Source organism: Vulpes vulpes, chromosome 8, assembly GCF_048418805.1.
Source record: "Vulpes vulpes isolate BD-2025 chromosome 8, VulVul3, whole genome shotgun sequence".
NCBI classification, from domain to species: Eukaryota; Metazoa; Chordata; class Mammalia; order Carnivora; family Canidae; genus Vulpes; species Vulpes vulpes.
In genome coordinates, this window is record NC_132787.1 from 49,334,873 (window position 1) to 49,353,792 (window position 18,920).

Genomic DNA, 18,920 nt, shown 5'->3' on the forward strand with positions numbered 1-18,920 from the left:
ATAAGCAGTTTTTTTCCTTTGTGTGTTCATCAGTGATCATTTTTAATATCAGTATAATAGCATCTTTATGAATGAAGCCTTTCCCTTTTAGGGGGTTGTTAACTGTAGAATAAATACCCAGCAGTAAGATAACTGAGTCAAAAATACATATATTTTTTAAGTTGATCTTAAAAAGTACTACCAGGTATTATCCATAAAGATAGCACTTGTTTATGTTGTCACCAGCAAGGTATGAATGCACCGGTTTCATGTTGTTTCTATTTTTGATGTAGTTTCTTAAGACTAAAGTGATGGCAGAATTTTGGAGTTTTTTGGGGGGATGTAGGGGGAGAGTCATGAAAAGTTGTCATGATTCCACTACTCATAATTTCAAGTATGTATTTATATTGTTCTTTCTCAGCCTAGACATTTTTCCTTTACACTTAAATTTCCTTTGAAGTAGAATAACTGATTCCTAGCTTTAGGCAGTAGAACTTTTACATCAGTGTAACTGTCTTGCATATCACTAGTGTCTGATTGTTTAGACACGCATATATTGCCAGATCTGTTTTTATAATCACTTAAAGATACTTAGAACACTTGGAAGTTAAAGCCCACAAAATACTTACATTGTTTTTACATATAATTACATAGTATTATTTATGAATCTGTACTTTATTAGCCAGGCCTAAGCCTATCTTCAGTTGGACATTTAAGATGTTTGTAATTTCTATTTTAGGTGGGAGTTATACACATACAAAGTATGTTCAAATGATATTTTTTTTTTTTTTTAAAGATTTTATTTATTTATTCCAGAGAGAGAGAGTAGAGAGAAAAGCAGAGGGAGAGAGACAAGCGGACTTTGCTTGAGCATGGAGCCTGATGTGGGGCCTGATCTCAGGACCCCAAGATCATGGCCTGAGCTGAAACCAAGAGTCAGACACTTAACCTACTGAGCCACCCAGGCACCCCCAAGTTAATGTTTTATTAATAAGTACACCCTGTAAAATATAAATTTGTAATTGCCATTTTCTATATTGACACAAAAAAGATAATAGGTATTATTATATATATGTTTATATATATAATCTCTACATATAAACTAGAGCTAATACGATTAGAACTTGTTTTGAAATTTGAATATAGATTTTTCTTTTTTCCCAGTAACTGGTAATACTTAAGTACATTCTAAGAATAAGTAACCATAAGTGATAGTAGAGAGCATGCTTAAACCTTGAAGTCTGAGAACCTGGGTTCTCATCCAGGCTTTGCTGGGAGCTCACATTGACTCTGAATAAGTCATTTCACCCTTTTGGGCCTCATTTTCCTTATCTTTCAACAAAAAGGAATTGGATTCTAGCCCTGTAGTCTGTCAATCTTAATATGCCATTTTGTAAACCATACAAAACAATTTTACGTTGTTTCAAAATCTGTAGAAGCAAAAATAAATAAATGACTTGGCTCCTGCTCCATTTTTTTCTCTTAGATGATTTTCTCAAGCCACAGATAAAAATGCATCCTGAAACTACAGTTGCTCTAAGAGGCACGAATGTGACTCTGACGTGCAGTGCAGTGAGCAGCAGTGATTCACCCATGTCTACTGTGTGGCGCAAAGATGGTGAAATCCTGTATGACATCGATATTGAGAATTTTGTTCGTTATCAGCAGCAAGCTGGAGAAGCTGTAGAATATACAAGCGTCTTCCATGTTTTCAATGTGAATTTCACAGATGAAGGAGAATATCAGTGCATCGTTACTAATCACTTTGGTTCTAATTATTCTAATAAAGCCAAACTGACTGTGAATGGTAAGGAATTCTCCCTGATAGTTTTATAGTTAGAAGGATTTTTCATGTTCAGTTTTTGAACCACTTAGCCAAGAAAATGAGGCTAAGCCTGACATTTGAGGAGGGAGTTTTACTATTTTGTCTTTAGAGCTATAATAATGTATAGACTGGATTACCGTTTTGCCCAGCTATGAATTGGTTGTAGGTAAAGGGGATTTCCATGGCCTTAGAAGATAGGCTGCTTTCCTTGTTATTTATGCTTTTGGAAAAATTCTTCTGAAATTCTCTGTTCTTTCTAAAATCATAATTCTTGTTCTGAAAACTATGAAATTTATTCCTGACACTGTTCACAGGGCTTTGTAATAGAGTATGTAGGACATTTCTGGGTACAGTGATCATTATCATTGTCTAAATGTAGTCACACAGAATCATTTTTGCAATTAATGCTCTTCTTCACTGTGATCGTAAAAAAGAACTTCTCCAAAACAGTTTAATTAATCAATCACCTATCGAATTGAATCACTAAAACATTTTAGGTTTTGTACACCCAAAAGACTTAACTTATGTCTTACTCTGTTGTTTTATGAGATTTTTTGAAGGCATAAATGTTTTGTATTTTATTTATATATTTTTTGGTATAAATTTCTTTAGCATTCATTTGTCATGACAGCTCTGTAGATGTTAGTTTGGAAAGCACTGTTTAGTCTCTTAAATAAGAGAGTTGTAATAAATAGTGGGTTCTAAAATACAGAGTTCAGAAAGGTTTGTGGCCTCCTGCCTTTCCTCTCCCCATCAGAGAGATCAGGTCATGTCATGTGTTCTAGGATAGTTTGTCATCACCTTACTCCATGTACTCTGAGGTTCAGAAAGAAAAGATGGCCTCTGAAGTTGGATTTACTGTCAATCCAGAAGGCATGCCTGAAAGAAATAGAGTATTGTAACAGTTGGTATTTTGCTTAACAGATTCTCTCATTTGTGTATGTATGTAAACGCGCATGTGTGCGCGTGTGCACGCGCATGTGTGTGTGTGTGTGTGTATTCCCCCCTCACCCCACCCACTTTGTTTCATAATCTTTCTTGGAACAGAGATGCCATCTTTCCTGAAAACGCCAATGGATCTTACTATTCGCACTGGTGCCATGGCCAGATTAGAGTGTGCTGCAGAGGGGCACCCTGCACCTCAGATTTCCTGGCAGAAAGATGGTGGCACTGACTTCCCTGCGGCTCGAGAGAGACGCATGCACGTCATGCCTGAGGATGATGTCTTCTTCATTGCCAACGTGAAAATAGAAGACATGGGAATCTATAGCTGCATGGCACAGAACATAGCTGGGGGTCTCTCTGCAAATGCCTCACTCACAGTATTAGGTATGTGTACTACCCCGTGGGTCCCTGATTTCGTTGGAGCCTTTTTATTAAGGGGCTCCTCTGGTCTTAATGGCAAAAAGTCTAAGTTTGAGACTTTAGTTGTCATCCTTATATCTTTGTCACCATATTTTGCCAGTATGTGCAAGGGTTATGTCAGCCTGGGATATTAGTGGTCAGATAACTGAAGTCTGGGGAAGTAGTGATGGCAGAATTAGAGATCTTTATCACATGAATTGGACACTCAAATCCATTTATCCTGCTATATCTCCTGGAAGGTTTCTAGTCCGTATATGTTTTTTCTGCTTTTCAGCAGTGAGTTTGCAGTTGTTTTATACTGCTTCACACACAATTTAATTGTTTTTCCCCTAGTTCATTTTTTTTTTTTTTTTAATTTGACATACAAAAAATGACCATCCTCTGGTTAGATTTCCTGTTCTCCTTCCAATGTGCTCCTTTTTTTTGATCCTGTGTTCTGGTAAAATAAAATGTCTTTTCCCTAAAGAGTTCCTCTGACAAGCCAATTTTTTTTTTTTTCTTATGAGAATGCTTTTCATGGGACTCAAATTAAGGGCAGATTCTGCTTTCTCCATTCCCCTGAATGTTAGGTTTTTTAAGTTTTTTGGTTTGTGTTATTTACTTGTGTAATCAGAAGAATAAGTGTTTTAAAAACTTAGAATGTATAGAAAATTAGAAAAAGGGAAAGTCACTGAAACACTGTTAAAGATTTTGGCATATTCTGGACTTTTTAAAACACATTTTCATGTAATTTTGTATAACTATTTTTTTCCTCTGAAATAATATTACTTTACAATGGTTATTCTGTCATTAAGTCTTCAAAAACTGTCATGTGCCTGTACCATGGTTTACTTACTCCTTCTAGATTTAAAGATCGTTTTCCTTTATTTTTAAAAATTACAACTAATTTCAGAATAAACATCTTCGTGTATAAATCTTTGACTTCCTTGTTTAGGATAGCTTGCCCAAGGTGGAATTAGTGAGATAAGATTTTTTAGGCTTTTGTGTTTCTAAAACACTGACTTTTAATCTTCCCACAAGTATATGAAAGTGCTTACTTTTTTTTTCTAAAGATTTATTTAGAGAAGTGAGAGGGGAAAAGGGAGAGAGAGAGAATCTCATGCAGACTCCCTGCATCGTGTGGAGTCCAATGCAGTGCTTGATCCCAGGACCATAAGATTATGACCAGAGCTGAAATCCAGAGTTGGCCACTTAACCCACTGAGGGGCCAGGCACCCCTGAAAGTGCTTATTTATTGCATGGTCACCTCATTTATCTAATTCAGTAGGATTTAAGAAATAAAACTGTTTAACATGGTTTTTTTATGCATCTTTCTCTCTCTTAGAGACACCCTCATTTATCAGACCCCTGGAGGACAAGACAGTAACCCGAGGTGAAACTGCAGTATTACAGTGCATAGCTGGAGGGAGTCCTTCCCCTCGCCTCAACTGGACCAAAGATGACGGGCCACTGCTGGTGACAGAACGGCACTTCTTTGCTGCAGCAAATCAGCTTCTCATCATTGTTGATGCTGGCCTGGAAGATGCAGGGAAATATACCTGCATTATGTCTAATACCCTTGGGACAGAACGTGGTCACATTTACCTAAATGTCATTTCATCCCCCAATTGTGACTCTTCCCAGAGTAGCATTGGGCATGAAGATGATGGCTGGACCACAGTTGGCATTGTCATCATTGTTGTGGTTTGCTGTGTTGTGGGCACCTCTTTGATCTGGGTCATTGTTATTTACCACATGAGAAGGAAGAATGAAGACTATAGTATCACAAACACAGGTGAGTGGTACCCAATTGACACCTATGGCTTGTACTTGAGTCAGGAACGTAGTGTAGGATTTATTGTAAAATATAAAAAGCTATGAACTTTGACACTTTATGTGTGGTAGGAGGAGTTTTCTGTTAAAATGTCCTACTTCCTTGGTATAATGGAACCTCTCTGATGAATAATTTGAAGAATTTATAGACAGTGCCCCAAAACTTTGCTCTTATAAACACATTACATGTGCACCTTTTTTCTTTAATGCCTAAAGCTCATTTCCATCCTAGCTTCTCTGTGGGGGAAGAATGGAGCCCTTCTGACTGGGATCAATCTTTCATACCCCTCCCCTGAAATCCTGAAAGAGAAGAGGCTCTGTTGATAGATTGTGAAAGTATGTGTATGGATAAGATTTCAGACATTAGGTCTTGCCTCTTTTAATAGTACTTTTAAAATGAAACTTTGAAAAGAATTTCAGCGAGAAATAGTTTTTTGGGGAAATTCTAAGACCTGTTGAGTTCCTAGGTGCATAACATTTCCTGGCCAGTAGATGTATCAGAGTGAAGCACATTTGCACAATAGTCTTCCGAGTGTTGCCTGACTTTATTTGAAAGTTACAGATCTCTCTTTTACAGAGGAGCTTAATCTGCCTGCAGACATTCCCAGCTACTTGTCTTCCCAAGGAACACTGTCGGAGCCACAGGAAGGCTACAGCCACTCTGAGGCAGGCAGTCATCAGCAACTTATGCCTCCTGCTAATGGATATTTACACAAGGGCACTGATGGTAAGTAAGGACTCTTGGTTGTATATGCTTACGGTTACCACCTATTCTTTTGAGTTTATTTTTCAGTGTATGGTATTCCCCACTAACCTGAGGCAACATTTTTTTTTTTAAGATTTTATTTATTCATGAGAGAGACACACAGAGGGTAGAGACACAGGCCCCATTCAGGGGAAGCCTGATGTGGGACTCGATCCCAGGACCCCAGGATCATGACCTGAGCCAAAGGCAGATGCTCAACTACTGAGTCACTCCAGTGCCCCGGCAAAATTTTTTTAAAAATATATTTTACTTATTTATTTGAGAGAGGGAGAGAGAGAGTGAGAACAAGCAGGGGGAGCAGCAGAGGGAGGGGGAGAAGCAGGCAGCCTGCTGAGCAGGGAGCCTGATGAGGGCCTTGATCCGACCTGAGCCCGAAGGCAAATGCTCACCTGACTGAGCCACTCAGCCAGCAACCCCCTGAGGCAACATTCCAAAGTAAGATACTCAGTGAAAACATTTGGCTCCATGCAAAATCAGATGGAAGTTGACTGAAGTCTTAACAGAGAAGATCATCTGACAGAAAGGAGAAACACATCCCAAAACAAAGGATTGGTATACCCAGCAACACTCCCAAACCGAAGTATTCTTGTGAGAAGGAGATGCTCTAGAAACTCTTTTGAGGTGTCTTATTTTTTTAAGGCATGAGTATTCTTCAGACCATATCCAGGAGAGGTTTGTGTCTCCTGACAGGTGCTACTCACTGAAGTTTAAAAGGCAGTGATGATTCTCAGTATATGTTGGAGAACTTCAAGGAGATACAAAATTTCCTAATTAAATGAACCCAACTTCTCAGTACTATTTCTCTCCCCCATTCCTCCCTTCCCACAGGGAGTGACAGAACTCAGGGAGGTGAACTAGGGATAGAAGAATTGGGTTTGATTCCTAGTTCCTGCTTCCAGCTCTGGGACCATGAACAAGTTACTCAAATCTGAGCTTTAACTTTGTCATTTTTAAAATAAAGAAGCAGTATTTTATAAAGCACTTCTCAAGATTCTCACAGATCCTTTCAACAAATCAGTGTACTACTTCAAATACTGTATAAATGAAAGGCCTTTTCTATTTGTACAGAGATTTTTTTTTTAGGCTGAGCATTAACAGAATTTATCTGTTTAATGGATAGATTGGATTTTATTTTGGCTTTCCATGGAAAGAAGGGTACTTCTGACTTTTAAAAGAATCTTTAAATGCCTCTACTCTTTGAAATTGGTGGGAAAGAACACTGCCTTCTGGGTCAAACTAACTTCGGGTTCTAACACCGTTGCGTGATCAAGAGTAAGTTGCTTGCTCTTTTATTTCTCACTGTCTTTTCTCTCTTTTAGCAGTTTTCAAAGCACGTAACAGTCCTGGGAGCTCCTTATTAAACTTTACTTCTGCCAGACTACTCACATGTGTTAGGCCGGGCTCTTGGCCATCAGAGGCTTCCTCTAGGGGAACTCTTAGCATTGAGTGTTGCTTAACCCCTTGGCTCATGAAACTAATGCAGGTTTTGTGAAGTGAAGTCATCATAATTCCTTGTTCTCTGCTTTAGTTTGCTTAAGCCGAACATGTGTCTTGTAGCACAGTGCAGCCATGTCTTCGTTCCCTTGATTTGGGCATGATCTTATCCAGACTGGACAGCGATAGTTTGATGTAGCATTCAAGAGCATTGAGCTCTGGAGCCAGAGTGCCTGAGTTCAGATTTCAGCTTTGTCTTTGAGCAAGTTCCCTAATTTCTCTGTGTTGTAGTTATCCCATCTGTAAAATGAAGATAATAGTACCTACCTCATAGGGATGCTGTAAGGATTAAATTTGTTAATTCACAGAAAGACCTTGACACTTTACCTGATTTATCGAGTAAGTGCTGAATTGATGCCAGCTAGTGTGATAATGGTCATAGCTGGTGAAGAAAACTGGTGATCAGCAAAGCTGACTCCTTAACTGAAGGATTCTTTCCTGTGTTGTTATCAGGTGGCACTGGTACCCGGGTTATTTGCTCCGATTGCTATGACAATGCCAATATCTACTCCAGGACCAGAGAATACTGCCCATACACCTATATTGCTGAGGAAGATGTTCTAGATCAGACACTGTCCAACCTCATGGTCCAGATGCCCAAGGAGACATACTTGGCACATCCTCCCCAAGATGCCCCTACCCTGGAGAGCCTGATATTGGCAGCAGACAGAGAGATGGCTTCCTTTCCCACCAACCATGAGAGGATAAATGAGAAGAAACTTCCCTCCACACAGATGAGCAGTGGTAAAGGGCACAGTGTTTTTTGTTTATTTTTGTTTTTACTCTCACCTACTTGATTTTTCCTTCTGTCATATAAGTAGCACTCTGATTTGACAGGAAGCAAACAAATTGGTATAATAGAGTAATTAGTTCCTGCTAGCTGATGTAAACTAGAGCCAGAGATTTTCAGATTAGAATTATAGAGAAGTTGCATCTGTAGGATGGAAACAGCTTCTGTGGGAGTATCAAGATCACACTTTTAAAAATTCAGAAGCCACATAGAAAAAGCTTTAAAAAAAGCTTCATATAGGTATTAATTTTTTCCTCCATCTTTATTTAAATAATGGGGATTGGAAATGCTGAGGATATAATTTGGTGGAGGTTTTTTTTTTTTTAAGATTTTATTTATTTATTCATAGAGACACAGAGAGAGAGAAAGAGTCAGAGACACAGGCAGAGGGAGAAGCAGGCTCCATGCAGAGAGCCTGACATGGGACTCAATCCAGGGTCTCCGGGATCACACCCTGGGCTGTAGGCAGCGCTAAGCTGCTGCGCCACCTGGGCTGCCCTGGTGGAGGTTTTTACTGAGGAGGTGTAAAAATGATTTGGTTACTGTTCTATCAGGTAAATATTGAACATCAGTATCACTTAGCCAGTGTTTGCTTTCGTCTGTGAGGCATTATAATCCAGGGCCAGAAGTGGGGAAGCAATTGTGGGATAGTGGCTGCTCTTCCACATGACCCAAGAAAAGAAACACATGTCACATTGTGCAGATGAGGCATTTGGTAACAACTCAGTCAGTAAAACAAAACTCTTTCCAAACCCTGAAGGACACTACTGAACGGGTCTTCCTGTCCAGGTTTTTCGTCAGTTGTCACCTTCCTGTTGATCTAAAATGGGAGAGCACAGGAAATCGGGTGGGAGTGAGGACTACAGATGCTTCCAGGGATGGTTCTAGCAGGAATAAATGATCTGACGTGGGACTTTTAGGATGTGCTCTCTTGTTCTTGATTAAGAGACCAAAGATTTCTAAAGAGGGCACACATCAGAGAAAAGTGTACTGTTGCTCACTGAAGTTAAGTCCCTTGTCAAAAGTTCAGTGTCTATGAAAGAAGTGCGCCAACACTTAAACCCGTGTTCCCATGTCCTAAAAGGGTAACACGTAAAAAGACTTTAAGTAGAACCAAAAATGCAGTGCATCCTTTTCCTAACAGTAGGGGATAGCTTAATTACTAATTTGGTCTATAACTGAGGAAATCAGCATATGAGTGCTTTGGTGCATTGCTCATTCCTACCTGGGGTGCTCTAGCTCCTTACTACTCAGAGTGTGGTCTCAGCTTCAACATTACCTAGGAGCTTGTTAGAAATGCAGATCAAGGTTCCCACCCTAGACCCAGTGAACCAGAGTCTTTAACAAGATCCCCAAGTTATTTGTATGTGTGTTAAAGCTTAAGAAACCCTGCCCTACCTTACTTTTCACATGGGTTTTGTTTTTATTTCTGAGCATTTGTTTCCAGAATGTTTGCCTAATTTTTTCCAAAATGCATCCCCATGAATTTATTATAGCTTTCAGCAAATATTATTTGGGGAAAGAGCTCACACACCACTGCAGTAGATAGGGTGAATGAGAAATGCATATTTTTGAAACCAAAGTACACATAATCTAATTTAAAATTGCTGCTTTGTGTTATTATTTTGTTGTTAGAATTATTGGCATTCTAGAAGCTGGAGGGAAATAGTTTATTCTTAAAACAATTTTTTTAACATATGCATTTGTTATTTAAAGCTGTAAAGGCTGTGTTGAATCAGTGATTTTTGTCTGTATCATGCAACTTTCACTACAGTATGGATACTATTTTAGTTTGTTTCCACGTGTCTGAAGAATTTTATTTTTGAATTTTAGCAGCAGAACCACTAATAATAGATGAAAGTGGAGGATGTATTGCATGGTTTCAGTAAATAATTGGTTAAGATTGCTGAGTCGAAGGTCTTGAAATACCATGGTTCCAGGTTCTGTTTTGTTTCCTTTTGTTAAATGTAGCTAAGAAGATGGGAGTATGTATTTGCTCTCAATGTCCTTATTTAAGGAATATTGGGTATCTATTTCTGGGGGGATTTGAATAAAAAATAATTAAGTTTTAAACCATTAATTTTGAACTTCCATTTGCCATTGATTATTGTCTTTCATTCTCAGAAACATTGCAGCGGCCTCTGTGGAACATAAGCAAAGAACTAGGCCTGCCTCATCCTCCGTTTTCCCAGCAGCCAGTCCTTGAGCGATCACAACTCCATCAAAATGAAGGTCTGGCAGAGAGTGGCCCAGACTGTTCCACTTCTCCCATGCCCTGTTACAGGTTGCACGACCACACTTTTGATTTTAGTAGGACTCGGAACATTCAGGATGGTGGAGAGGGCACATGAAACTCACTCCAGAATGAAATCTGAGCAAAGACTCAAGTTAGTTAATTTTGTATTTACTACCTCAGAGTTCAGAAGAAACCCTAGAGTCAGCATTTGCTTTACCCTGCCTACAATTACATCTGACCCCACCAGGGTGGGCCAGGCATTTGTTTGGGCTTACTCCTGATGAAGAACGGGAGACGGCTGACAGAAATGGGTATATCTAATAAAATGTGTGCAGCACGGCAAAGGAAAATACAGGACAAACGTGCTTCCTGATGGTTCCACAAGGGATGTGCCCAGCTGTGTGTTGCCTATTAGGGAGAGTCTTTATTGCTGCTTAACATGCTGGGTTGTCTCAACCTGCAGAATGATTCTGAGAAAACATCACTGTTCTAGTGTCTTCCAAGGAACAGAAATAACTCTGGAGCCCTCTGGGAAGTGTGTCTGGGATTCTTCAGTGGTTTTAAGCATCTAATTGAGACTGGCGCTTTGATATTCAAGGTCTTTGACAAGAATTCCAGGCTTGATCAACTGTTACCACATCAAGGGGTTTTGTATTCTTGTGAATGATTATTTTTTTTTATCCCTGTCACCCAGGGATCCCATTGTAAATATATGTACATTTATAAATAATTTTTGTATTCATTGACTATATGTCAATGCATTGTAAATATTTTTGATATGCCAAAATTATATATAATATCCAGTTATAATATTGACAACAGCTTCTCAGACCACAGAATTTGTATAACGTGGTTTAGTGAACCTAAAAACTTTGTTTAAAGTTTTAAAAATGTGTTTGTTAAGGAGTATATGTATAGAGGCAGGATACTTAGTGATTTCATACACATAAACACACAGTCTTGGTGTAATTAACCACTTTCTTCATAACTAAAAATTCATACATTTAGTCATTTACCATCCGTTTACAAGTGCCAGATAATATTACTTTTCTAGCATAAAAAGACTCAAAAGCCTAGCAGTCTTGTCATAGTCATGTGCACATGGACAAAGGAAAATTTCCTTTGGGAATATCTTCTTTCAGCAAAGTACTTAGTTGATGAGGAAACCAAAGATTGCTTCTTTTCTGTTTTTTTACTTTTATTTTTTATTTTTTTATATCTCTTCTACCAAGGCACAGTGTATCTTAAGAAGGGAAGAGTGCTTTTGGGAGTAAGTCAAATGTGCACAAATGCTTATACTCTAAAGCTTTAGTGTTTTCCTTGTTTTATACAAGTGATTATTTCAGCCAAAAAGTTCTCTTGAATTTCTGATAGGAAAAACTTTATGTAAAACAAAGGATTTAACACTCTCCTAGAATGTAAAGGACTGAAGTTCTTTTTTTTCTTTGTGCTTTCAGATTTCCTTACCTAGGCTATCAGATTCTGTCCTCTCAATCTAGTGAGTACCAGTCGCATACTGGATAACTTGCATCATTTAAATGAAAATATCTCTTTCTTAGTTATTGTGCATTTCAGGGGCTCTAGACTCACATATCTTTCCTTTTTGCCAGAAAGTTGAATTGCATACTAGTTTTCAATCTTAGCTTTTTCTCCTATAGGCAGTCGCATCACTTTAGCTGTTTTGTACCACCAAGCCATTCTCTCTTTGCTTTTTTAAACTGTCGGCCTCTGTTTATTTTTACTTTGAACTTCTTAAATATCACTATTTTCCTATCTTCTCAACTTGTGGTTCCTCTTCTTCCTTACTAGGTTGTACTGTAATCTGTACAGGACTGACTTGGAATCAGGAGACCTGATTTTGTTCCCAGCTCTGCTCCTTACTGGCTGTGCAATCAGGGGCAAGTGTCTTCTCAGCCTGATTTTCTCATTTATGAAATGAGGGCATTCTGCTAGATGCTCTTAAGCCCTTTCCAGCTGTAACATTCTGTGAATCTGTGATCCCTCCAGGAACCAAGGAGGATTATGCTACTCTAATAAAAAGCTGCTTTCATGAAATGTTTGTTAGAGTAACAAGAGTGATGTTGCTTACTCTGACTTGAGCCAGATTCACTTCCTCCATAGTAGGAGGGACAGTGTAAGAAATACTCAGGAGGAGAAGAGCTATTCTGTTTTGAAACCATCTCAGTAAACAAGGAATCTTGACTCGATGGAAACTACCGATTGCTCTCTAGAGCAGCAGGTCTGAATGCTAATGCTGCCACATGCCAGAGCAGCAGAATCAGTTGAGGGGTGCAGTGACTGATTTGCAGCTAGCTTGCGACCCCTTACCTTTCAAATGTATCCACTCATACAGGTTATCTTGTGACTTTCCTCTCCTTTCACTCAAATTCTGACGAACTTTTCGTGAATGAAAAGGTGTAGTTAGAGCGAGGCTGCAGGTGAACATTAGCTGTCATGGGTGACAGGACTGCAAAGCAGGCTGTGAACCAATGTTCTAGGAAACTTAGACGACAGGAGTGCTGCCTCTGCTCTAGCAGTGGTCCTGCTCCTCCTATGACTGTCAGAATCTGGTCTCCTGAATGACCAGTTTCTCTCTAATGTCAACTCAAATGACTGAGATGTCCTTCCAGATGCCCTTAGCTTGCTGAACTAAAAGACTAGTCCAGAGTTTGTTTAAACGTGAAGAGCCTGCCCCAGGTCCTAAAAAAATAAAAATAAATGTAATAAATTCTAATCTTAGGAGAAGAAATTCCTGAAGTTTTTCATTATTGCATATGTTTTTGACCAAGCAGTGATTTTTCCCTCTACTGTAAACAGGGTTAGTGGCTTATCAGTGTTTTCCCAGCAATGTGATGTCTGCCTCTTTAATCAGGGACATTGCAAGCAAGGCAAACTAAGATGCCAAGAGAAATACTCTGCCCCTCACCCAGTGGTAATCTCATATCGGTAGGGTTACATAAATCCTCTTAATTTGTGCCCTTCTCAGGCTGATTCTTCAAGTCTACCTGGAAGAAATAGCATCTTCTTTAACTCACACCCTACTGGCACATGGTCTACACCCAAGCCTTTGGCTTTCTGTCATTCATTCAGCAGCTTCTAAAGCACTTTCCCTAGTTGTACAGGTTGCTCTATGGGATTCGAAGTATCAGAAACCCTCTAATGTGCCCTCTCACAGTGTTTTATGTGTATTTTTCTGAAAGGTAACTTTCATATTTAAAAATAGTTGCCTTCTCACTGCCCATGGTGGTGCTGTAAAAGCAACAGTAAGATGTCAAGCAGCATAGACTCTGTTACCTATTTTCCTAAAAGATGGGAGATATGATTAAAGCCTTTAATTACTTAAAGTGTTGCCAAGAAACAGGATTAGTCACTCTCTATTCCTGAGGATGGGTTATGTCTGCTCTTGTTCTGTGGGGCAGAACTTAACAGGGAGGTGCAGTATACACTTGCCAGTGATTCTGTATAAATTAATTCTCCAACAGGTTTGTCCGATAATTAGAATAATCAGCATTTTGTGGGAAAAGTACACATGGAGGCTAAATAATCATCTTAGTAGCATTGAAGAAATGTCTACATTGAGAATGGAATGAGCAAGATGACTTTTGGGTCTCAGTTTTATCATTGGAAATTTCTAGAAGCAATCCAACAGTTCTAAAACTTTTCCTTCAAAATCCTTTATATGCAATAAGTATAGAGCACTTAAGAAATTTTTTTCAGCTAAAGAGTTTTGGTTTTTGGTTAACAGAAGGAGCCTCTTCCGGGTTAATGGCTGAAAACATGAAAGTCTGGGCTTATCTAAAGTCTATAACTAGTTACACAAATGGCATTACCATAATAAAAACTTTAATAATCTATATAATGTATTATAACCCTCCTTTTTACTCTTTAATTTTTATTCCTGTTTCTTCTTAGCAGGACTCCAGTTGGAATGGGGTTGGAATTGTGGTGTTTAGCCTTTCACCCAGTATATAACTCAAGTGCGTTCTAGCCTTTTCCAATCAGTTTAATATCCACAGAAATTGGGCAGCCCGGGTGGCTCAGCGGTTTAGTGCCGCCTTCAGCCCAGGGTGTGATCCTGGGGACCCAGGATTGAGTCCCACATCAAGCTCCCTGCATGGAGCCTCTTCTCCCTCTGCCTGTGTGTCTGCCTCTCTCTGTCTCTGTTTCTCATGAATAGATAAATAAAATTTTTTAAAAAGTCCACAGAAATTCCAGGAGGTAATGGAGCAACAGAAGTAAATATACTGCAATTTTTTGCTATGTGCTCCATTTCTGAGTTTGCTTCTTAATGCAGATTACAGAGGTAATTGTGTGGGCCTTACAAGGTTGAGCTGAGATTTTTGGCAACAAAAATGCAGGGAATGTCTCATTCTTCTATGATATGTTCTCTTTCCCAGTTCAGTCTGGCAGATGTCCTCCCCTCCTGCTTCTAACTTAGAACTGTTTTGTTTAGAGTACAGTCTAAACCAACATCAGTTAGCCTTCATTTTTTTTTCTTTTTTGGATAACTGCCTGATTTGTTGACAAAAATAACTTAAGTTCTAAATTAAGAGATAATATTACAAGCTGCTCCATACAAAACAACACCTGCAAGCCCACGAATCATCTGAAGATTTTGTGGGTAATAAGAGGTAGGGATATATGTGTGTGTAGGGATATATGTGTGTGTCTGTGTGCATGCATGTGGGTGCGTCTGTGTATCACTGAGAATAATATTTGGACGTGCTCCAAAGTTGTGTGTTGAGTGTTTCTTAGCAGTCCTAATAATCTCCACCAATGGGTGGGGTGGGATGATGATGAAAAAACAACTTGATTTGAGCCTGTTTTTAGATATAAAGAGTAAAGTGATCTTTTATCAACTCCCAACTGTTTTGAAAGAGAATTGATCATCAGGTGGTCAAGTGCTCTTGGAATATCTCTTGGCTACTTAAAGTGGCCTCTTGATCCATAGACTATTTCTACCTACTATTTCTTCTGTTTCCCCTTTCTCCCATCAGAGGACGTCAGTCTGAGCAGCCCTGGTACTAGACGTACCAAAAGAGAGTTATAAGCCAAGTTGTTCCGTGTGGTCCTTCCCTAGTATCTATTTATATTTTCTCACACATGAGAATGTATATTTTATAAGGCATGTGTTTGTCTACCTGTCTGTCTACTGTACTATGTCTCCAATAAAGCTAAAATACATTACGATTTTCTGGTCTTCTCTTGCCTGGAGTATAGGAGGGAAATGGTGTATTTTTAAGTCTGTGGTTCTTTGAGAGGGTCTCCAAATAGTTGTATGAGTCATTGCCTCTCTCTGGTTTCTGCTGTGTTTGAGTCCCGTACTATCTGGAGCCTGCCCCTGGAACACCCTTGCAGCTGTGGGCCGCCCAAGGGCTGATGCTATGTGCTCTTCTTTGCCTGCCTCATTGTGTCCACTGTGATGCTAGATGCCTGGCAGAATGGAAACAAACACACTTACTAGTTCATTAGAAAATAAGTACTTTTTACACAGGGAAGGATTTGAAGGCATATTGTGTGTTTCAAAATTAGCAAAATGTTTGAGGAATATCAGTATTCTGGTCAGCTTCCTCACTGTACTATATTAGGTACTATTTCTTTTGAGATTGTCAAAAAGCTCCTGTTTTATTCTTTGAAGGCTGGGCCCACAATATTCCATCATGTACTTCTGCACTTTATGGGACACTTTCCACAGACATTCTCTGTTTGAATCTCACAACACTCATAAGATGCAGATTGGGCAGATCATTTGTAATCTCCATGTCTTTTGTGGTTAAAGAAATTGGCTCAGTGAGATTATCACTTACTGTCAAAAGAGCTTTTAGGTGGTAAAGCCAGGACTTGAATCCAGATTTTCTGACTCACATCCAGAATTTTCCCCACTGATACCTTTTAGTTTTGAACGGGGTATTGTATCTGTGGTCCTCAGAAATATTTGAATAAAAGGTCCTCTGGACATTGATGACGTCCAATATGATGAAGTTTGGACTGGAATGTACAGTGGAAGCTGATTTTTATTATATTCCTGATAAGAAAACAATATCTTTTTTTTTTCTTACAAGGTGGAATGAAGAAAAATGCTGTGGTTTTATTGTATTTTTTGATTTGGAGGGGGATATACTGGAGCCCAAGCAGCCTCATCCTGCTAAGTTATTAGACTTGTTCACAGTCAAGTATTTAGAAGCTTGTAACCCAGCACTATGCTGCTTGAACTAGTGGCCATGGACCAGTACTTTTGTAAAATATAGTTAAGTGAATTTCTAGAAAAAATAAGACAAAATACAACCATACAATTTTTATTATAGATTGAATGGATATAAAATTACTGTCAAACTGCTGTTAAAGTTTCTAAATGTTACTCTTGATTTCTGTACTTTGTCATGGACCAGTAGCAGATAGTCTATGGGTAGGCACAGATCTGCAGACTGCTTTTTAGAGTAACCATGTCGTTACATGGTTATAGGTCATGATGGGGATTGGTCTTACTGATTTCTAGAGTTCTTTTTATTCTTGCTGGTTTAGAATGATCGAAACTGAGAACCAGACTTCTGTTCCTTGAGGCCTTCCTGACTGGAAGCAGTGACTTAAAACACCTTTTCAGCTCATACCTAAAGCTGCTTGCTTGCACGATGGGAGTTTTTGTAGCATGCGGTTTGTTTTCTAGTCCTGTTGTCCTTCTGGCAAGAGCTCTGCGGTCGGGCTGCCTGTGGCTTTTGTTACAGGGGAAACCGTCATGAACTACGTGAAGAGGAAGAGGAAGTGGGTGGGCCATCACACTGAGAGGGCCATGGTCCGATACTGGGGTCTGATGCGGACTTGTGTAATCGCTGAAGTAAGGCTCCACTGGGGAAATTCCTGCTGCCACCTCTGCTGCTGTCTCTTAGCCAACTGAGCAATGTTTCTTGAAATCCCTAGGACAGAAATTTCTCACTTTGTTTATTTGGTTCACCGGCCATCACCAAGGCTAGTTGACAAAGCACTTGGACAAAAAGAAGCAAGTAGAAGGCAATAATCACAATTCTTGCTAGGAGGAAATACTGCAGTAATAGCAAATACACTGTGCCCACCCCTCCCAGATACTGTTAACCACTTCAGCACTTGATCTTCACAAAAATCACTTTGAGGAGATATTCTTTTTCCCATTTTACAGCTGATGAAACAAGCAACTTGCCCAAATTTATGTAATTAGCAAGCAACAGAACCAGGAGCTAGAAGTGATGCTGAAGTATTCCAAACCACAAGTTTTTTTCCTTGTGCCAAAGACAGGAAAAATGTGAGCTTTTATCACCTTTGTCCTTCAGTCTTTGTTATGGGTTGAATTTTGTGTTCCCCGAATTCAGATGCCGCAGCCCTAATCTCCAGTATATGGCTGGATAATGTCTTAAGGAGGTAATGAAGTTACAATGAGATCATCAGGGTAGGCCCTAATCCAGTATGACTGGTGTCCTTAGAAGAAGAAATTTCATCACCAGACATGTATGTTCACAGAGGAAAGAGCGTATGAGGGCACAGTAAGAAGGCAGCCACTTGCAGGCCAACCAGGGAGAATTCAGAAGTAATCAAACCTGCTGACACATGGATCATGGACTTCTAGCCTCCAGCACTGAGAAAAACTCAACTGTTGTGTAAGGCATCTCATTTGTGGTGTCTAAGACGGCCTGAGCAAACTAATGCAGTCTTCCAATAACCAGCTTGGCAGGATTTTCTTACATTCAGGCTGTGCGATTTGCCTGTGGTCACATAATCCAAAGCCCGTGTTCTAGATCTTCCTATCCCAGTCAGTGCTTTCCGTACTGCAAAGTCCTGGAGAGAAACTGGCAATGCAAATGCAGGGCGCTGGCCAGCTCACCTGTATCCCTGACGCACGCATGCACATCACTAGCCTCACTGGGACTCAAACAAAAGGTGACTGCAGCTCTGAACAGCATTCGCCAGATGCAAGAAACCAACGTGTGTTTATAGGTAAGTCTAAGTTGAGTGTCTCTGGGAACAAAGAGGCAGGGTATTTGGAGCATTCGAGAGTAAGTGCCTTTAAGCTCCTATTCTTCTCTCCCAAGAAGAAACCAGGTTTTTACGTCAGTAAGTAGAATTCCATGCGTGGAAGACTTGAGTTATACACCAGATCAAGCAGTTTGATTTTGTAGACCTTTTAAATGCTCCATCAAAGCCAATGCGAATCCCTCTATCTCAAAAACAAGAAGGCGTGTGTGTGGTGAAGGTCGGCAGTGAAGGAGGCTAGCTCGAATGATTTCTTCTGGAGGAGCTCCAGAGACAAGTGCAGGAGTTTGCATGTGCCAGAAACTGTGCAGAGAAGAAATCCAGTTGTCCAACAGTGAATTACTGCGGCTCCCAGGGCCCTGTTCTTCATACCTGTGACCTGGGGGTGGCTTTGGGGACCACACAGATGGGCTCTCACTGAAAAGGGACTTTAAGATTCAAGTGTGCAGTGCTGAGAATTTTGGAGAAGCACAAAATCACCATCGATTGCAGATCTGGAGAAAAAGCAGTCCATCCTGTTGGCAGGAGTTTTGCCTCCTGGGGCCCACCACGAGCCCCTCCACGAGCAAGGGCATCTTCTCACACCTTACTTGCCTGTCTCACCTGCCAAATGTGTTCTGTTTTCCTAAGGTCCCTTGAGCTCAAAAGACTACCA

General features: G+C 39.8%; 1 protein-coding gene across 3 annotated transcripts in view; it reads left to right on the forward strand.

Moving 5' to 3' along the window:
* The window catches only part of LRIG2 (leucine rich repeats and immunoglobulin like domains 2), a 61,497-nt gene extending 46,043 nt beyond the window's left edge, over positions 1-15,454 (forward strand). For 2 of the 3 annotated variants that reach the window (XM_025983273.2, XM_072766472.1), the window contains 6 exons: positions 1,466-1,786; positions 2,852-3,133; positions 4,494-4,943; positions 5,559-5,708; positions 7,695-7,985; positions 10,156-15,454. In XM_025983273.2, coding sequence (XP_025839058.2) covers positions 1,466-1,786; positions 2,852-3,133; positions 4,494-4,943; positions 5,559-5,708; positions 7,695-7,985; positions 10,156-10,382 — 1,721 coding nt within the window. In that variant the 3' untranslated portion in view covers positions 10,383-15,454. Of the gene's footprint in view, positions 1-1,465; positions 1,787-2,851; positions 3,134-4,493; positions 4,944-5,558; positions 5,709-6,867; positions 7,020-7,694; positions 7,986-10,155 lie in introns of all 3 variants that reach the window. The other variant, XR_012003018.1, reaches the window with a different exon arrangement.
* Positions 15,455-18,920: the final 3,466 nt, after the last annotated feature.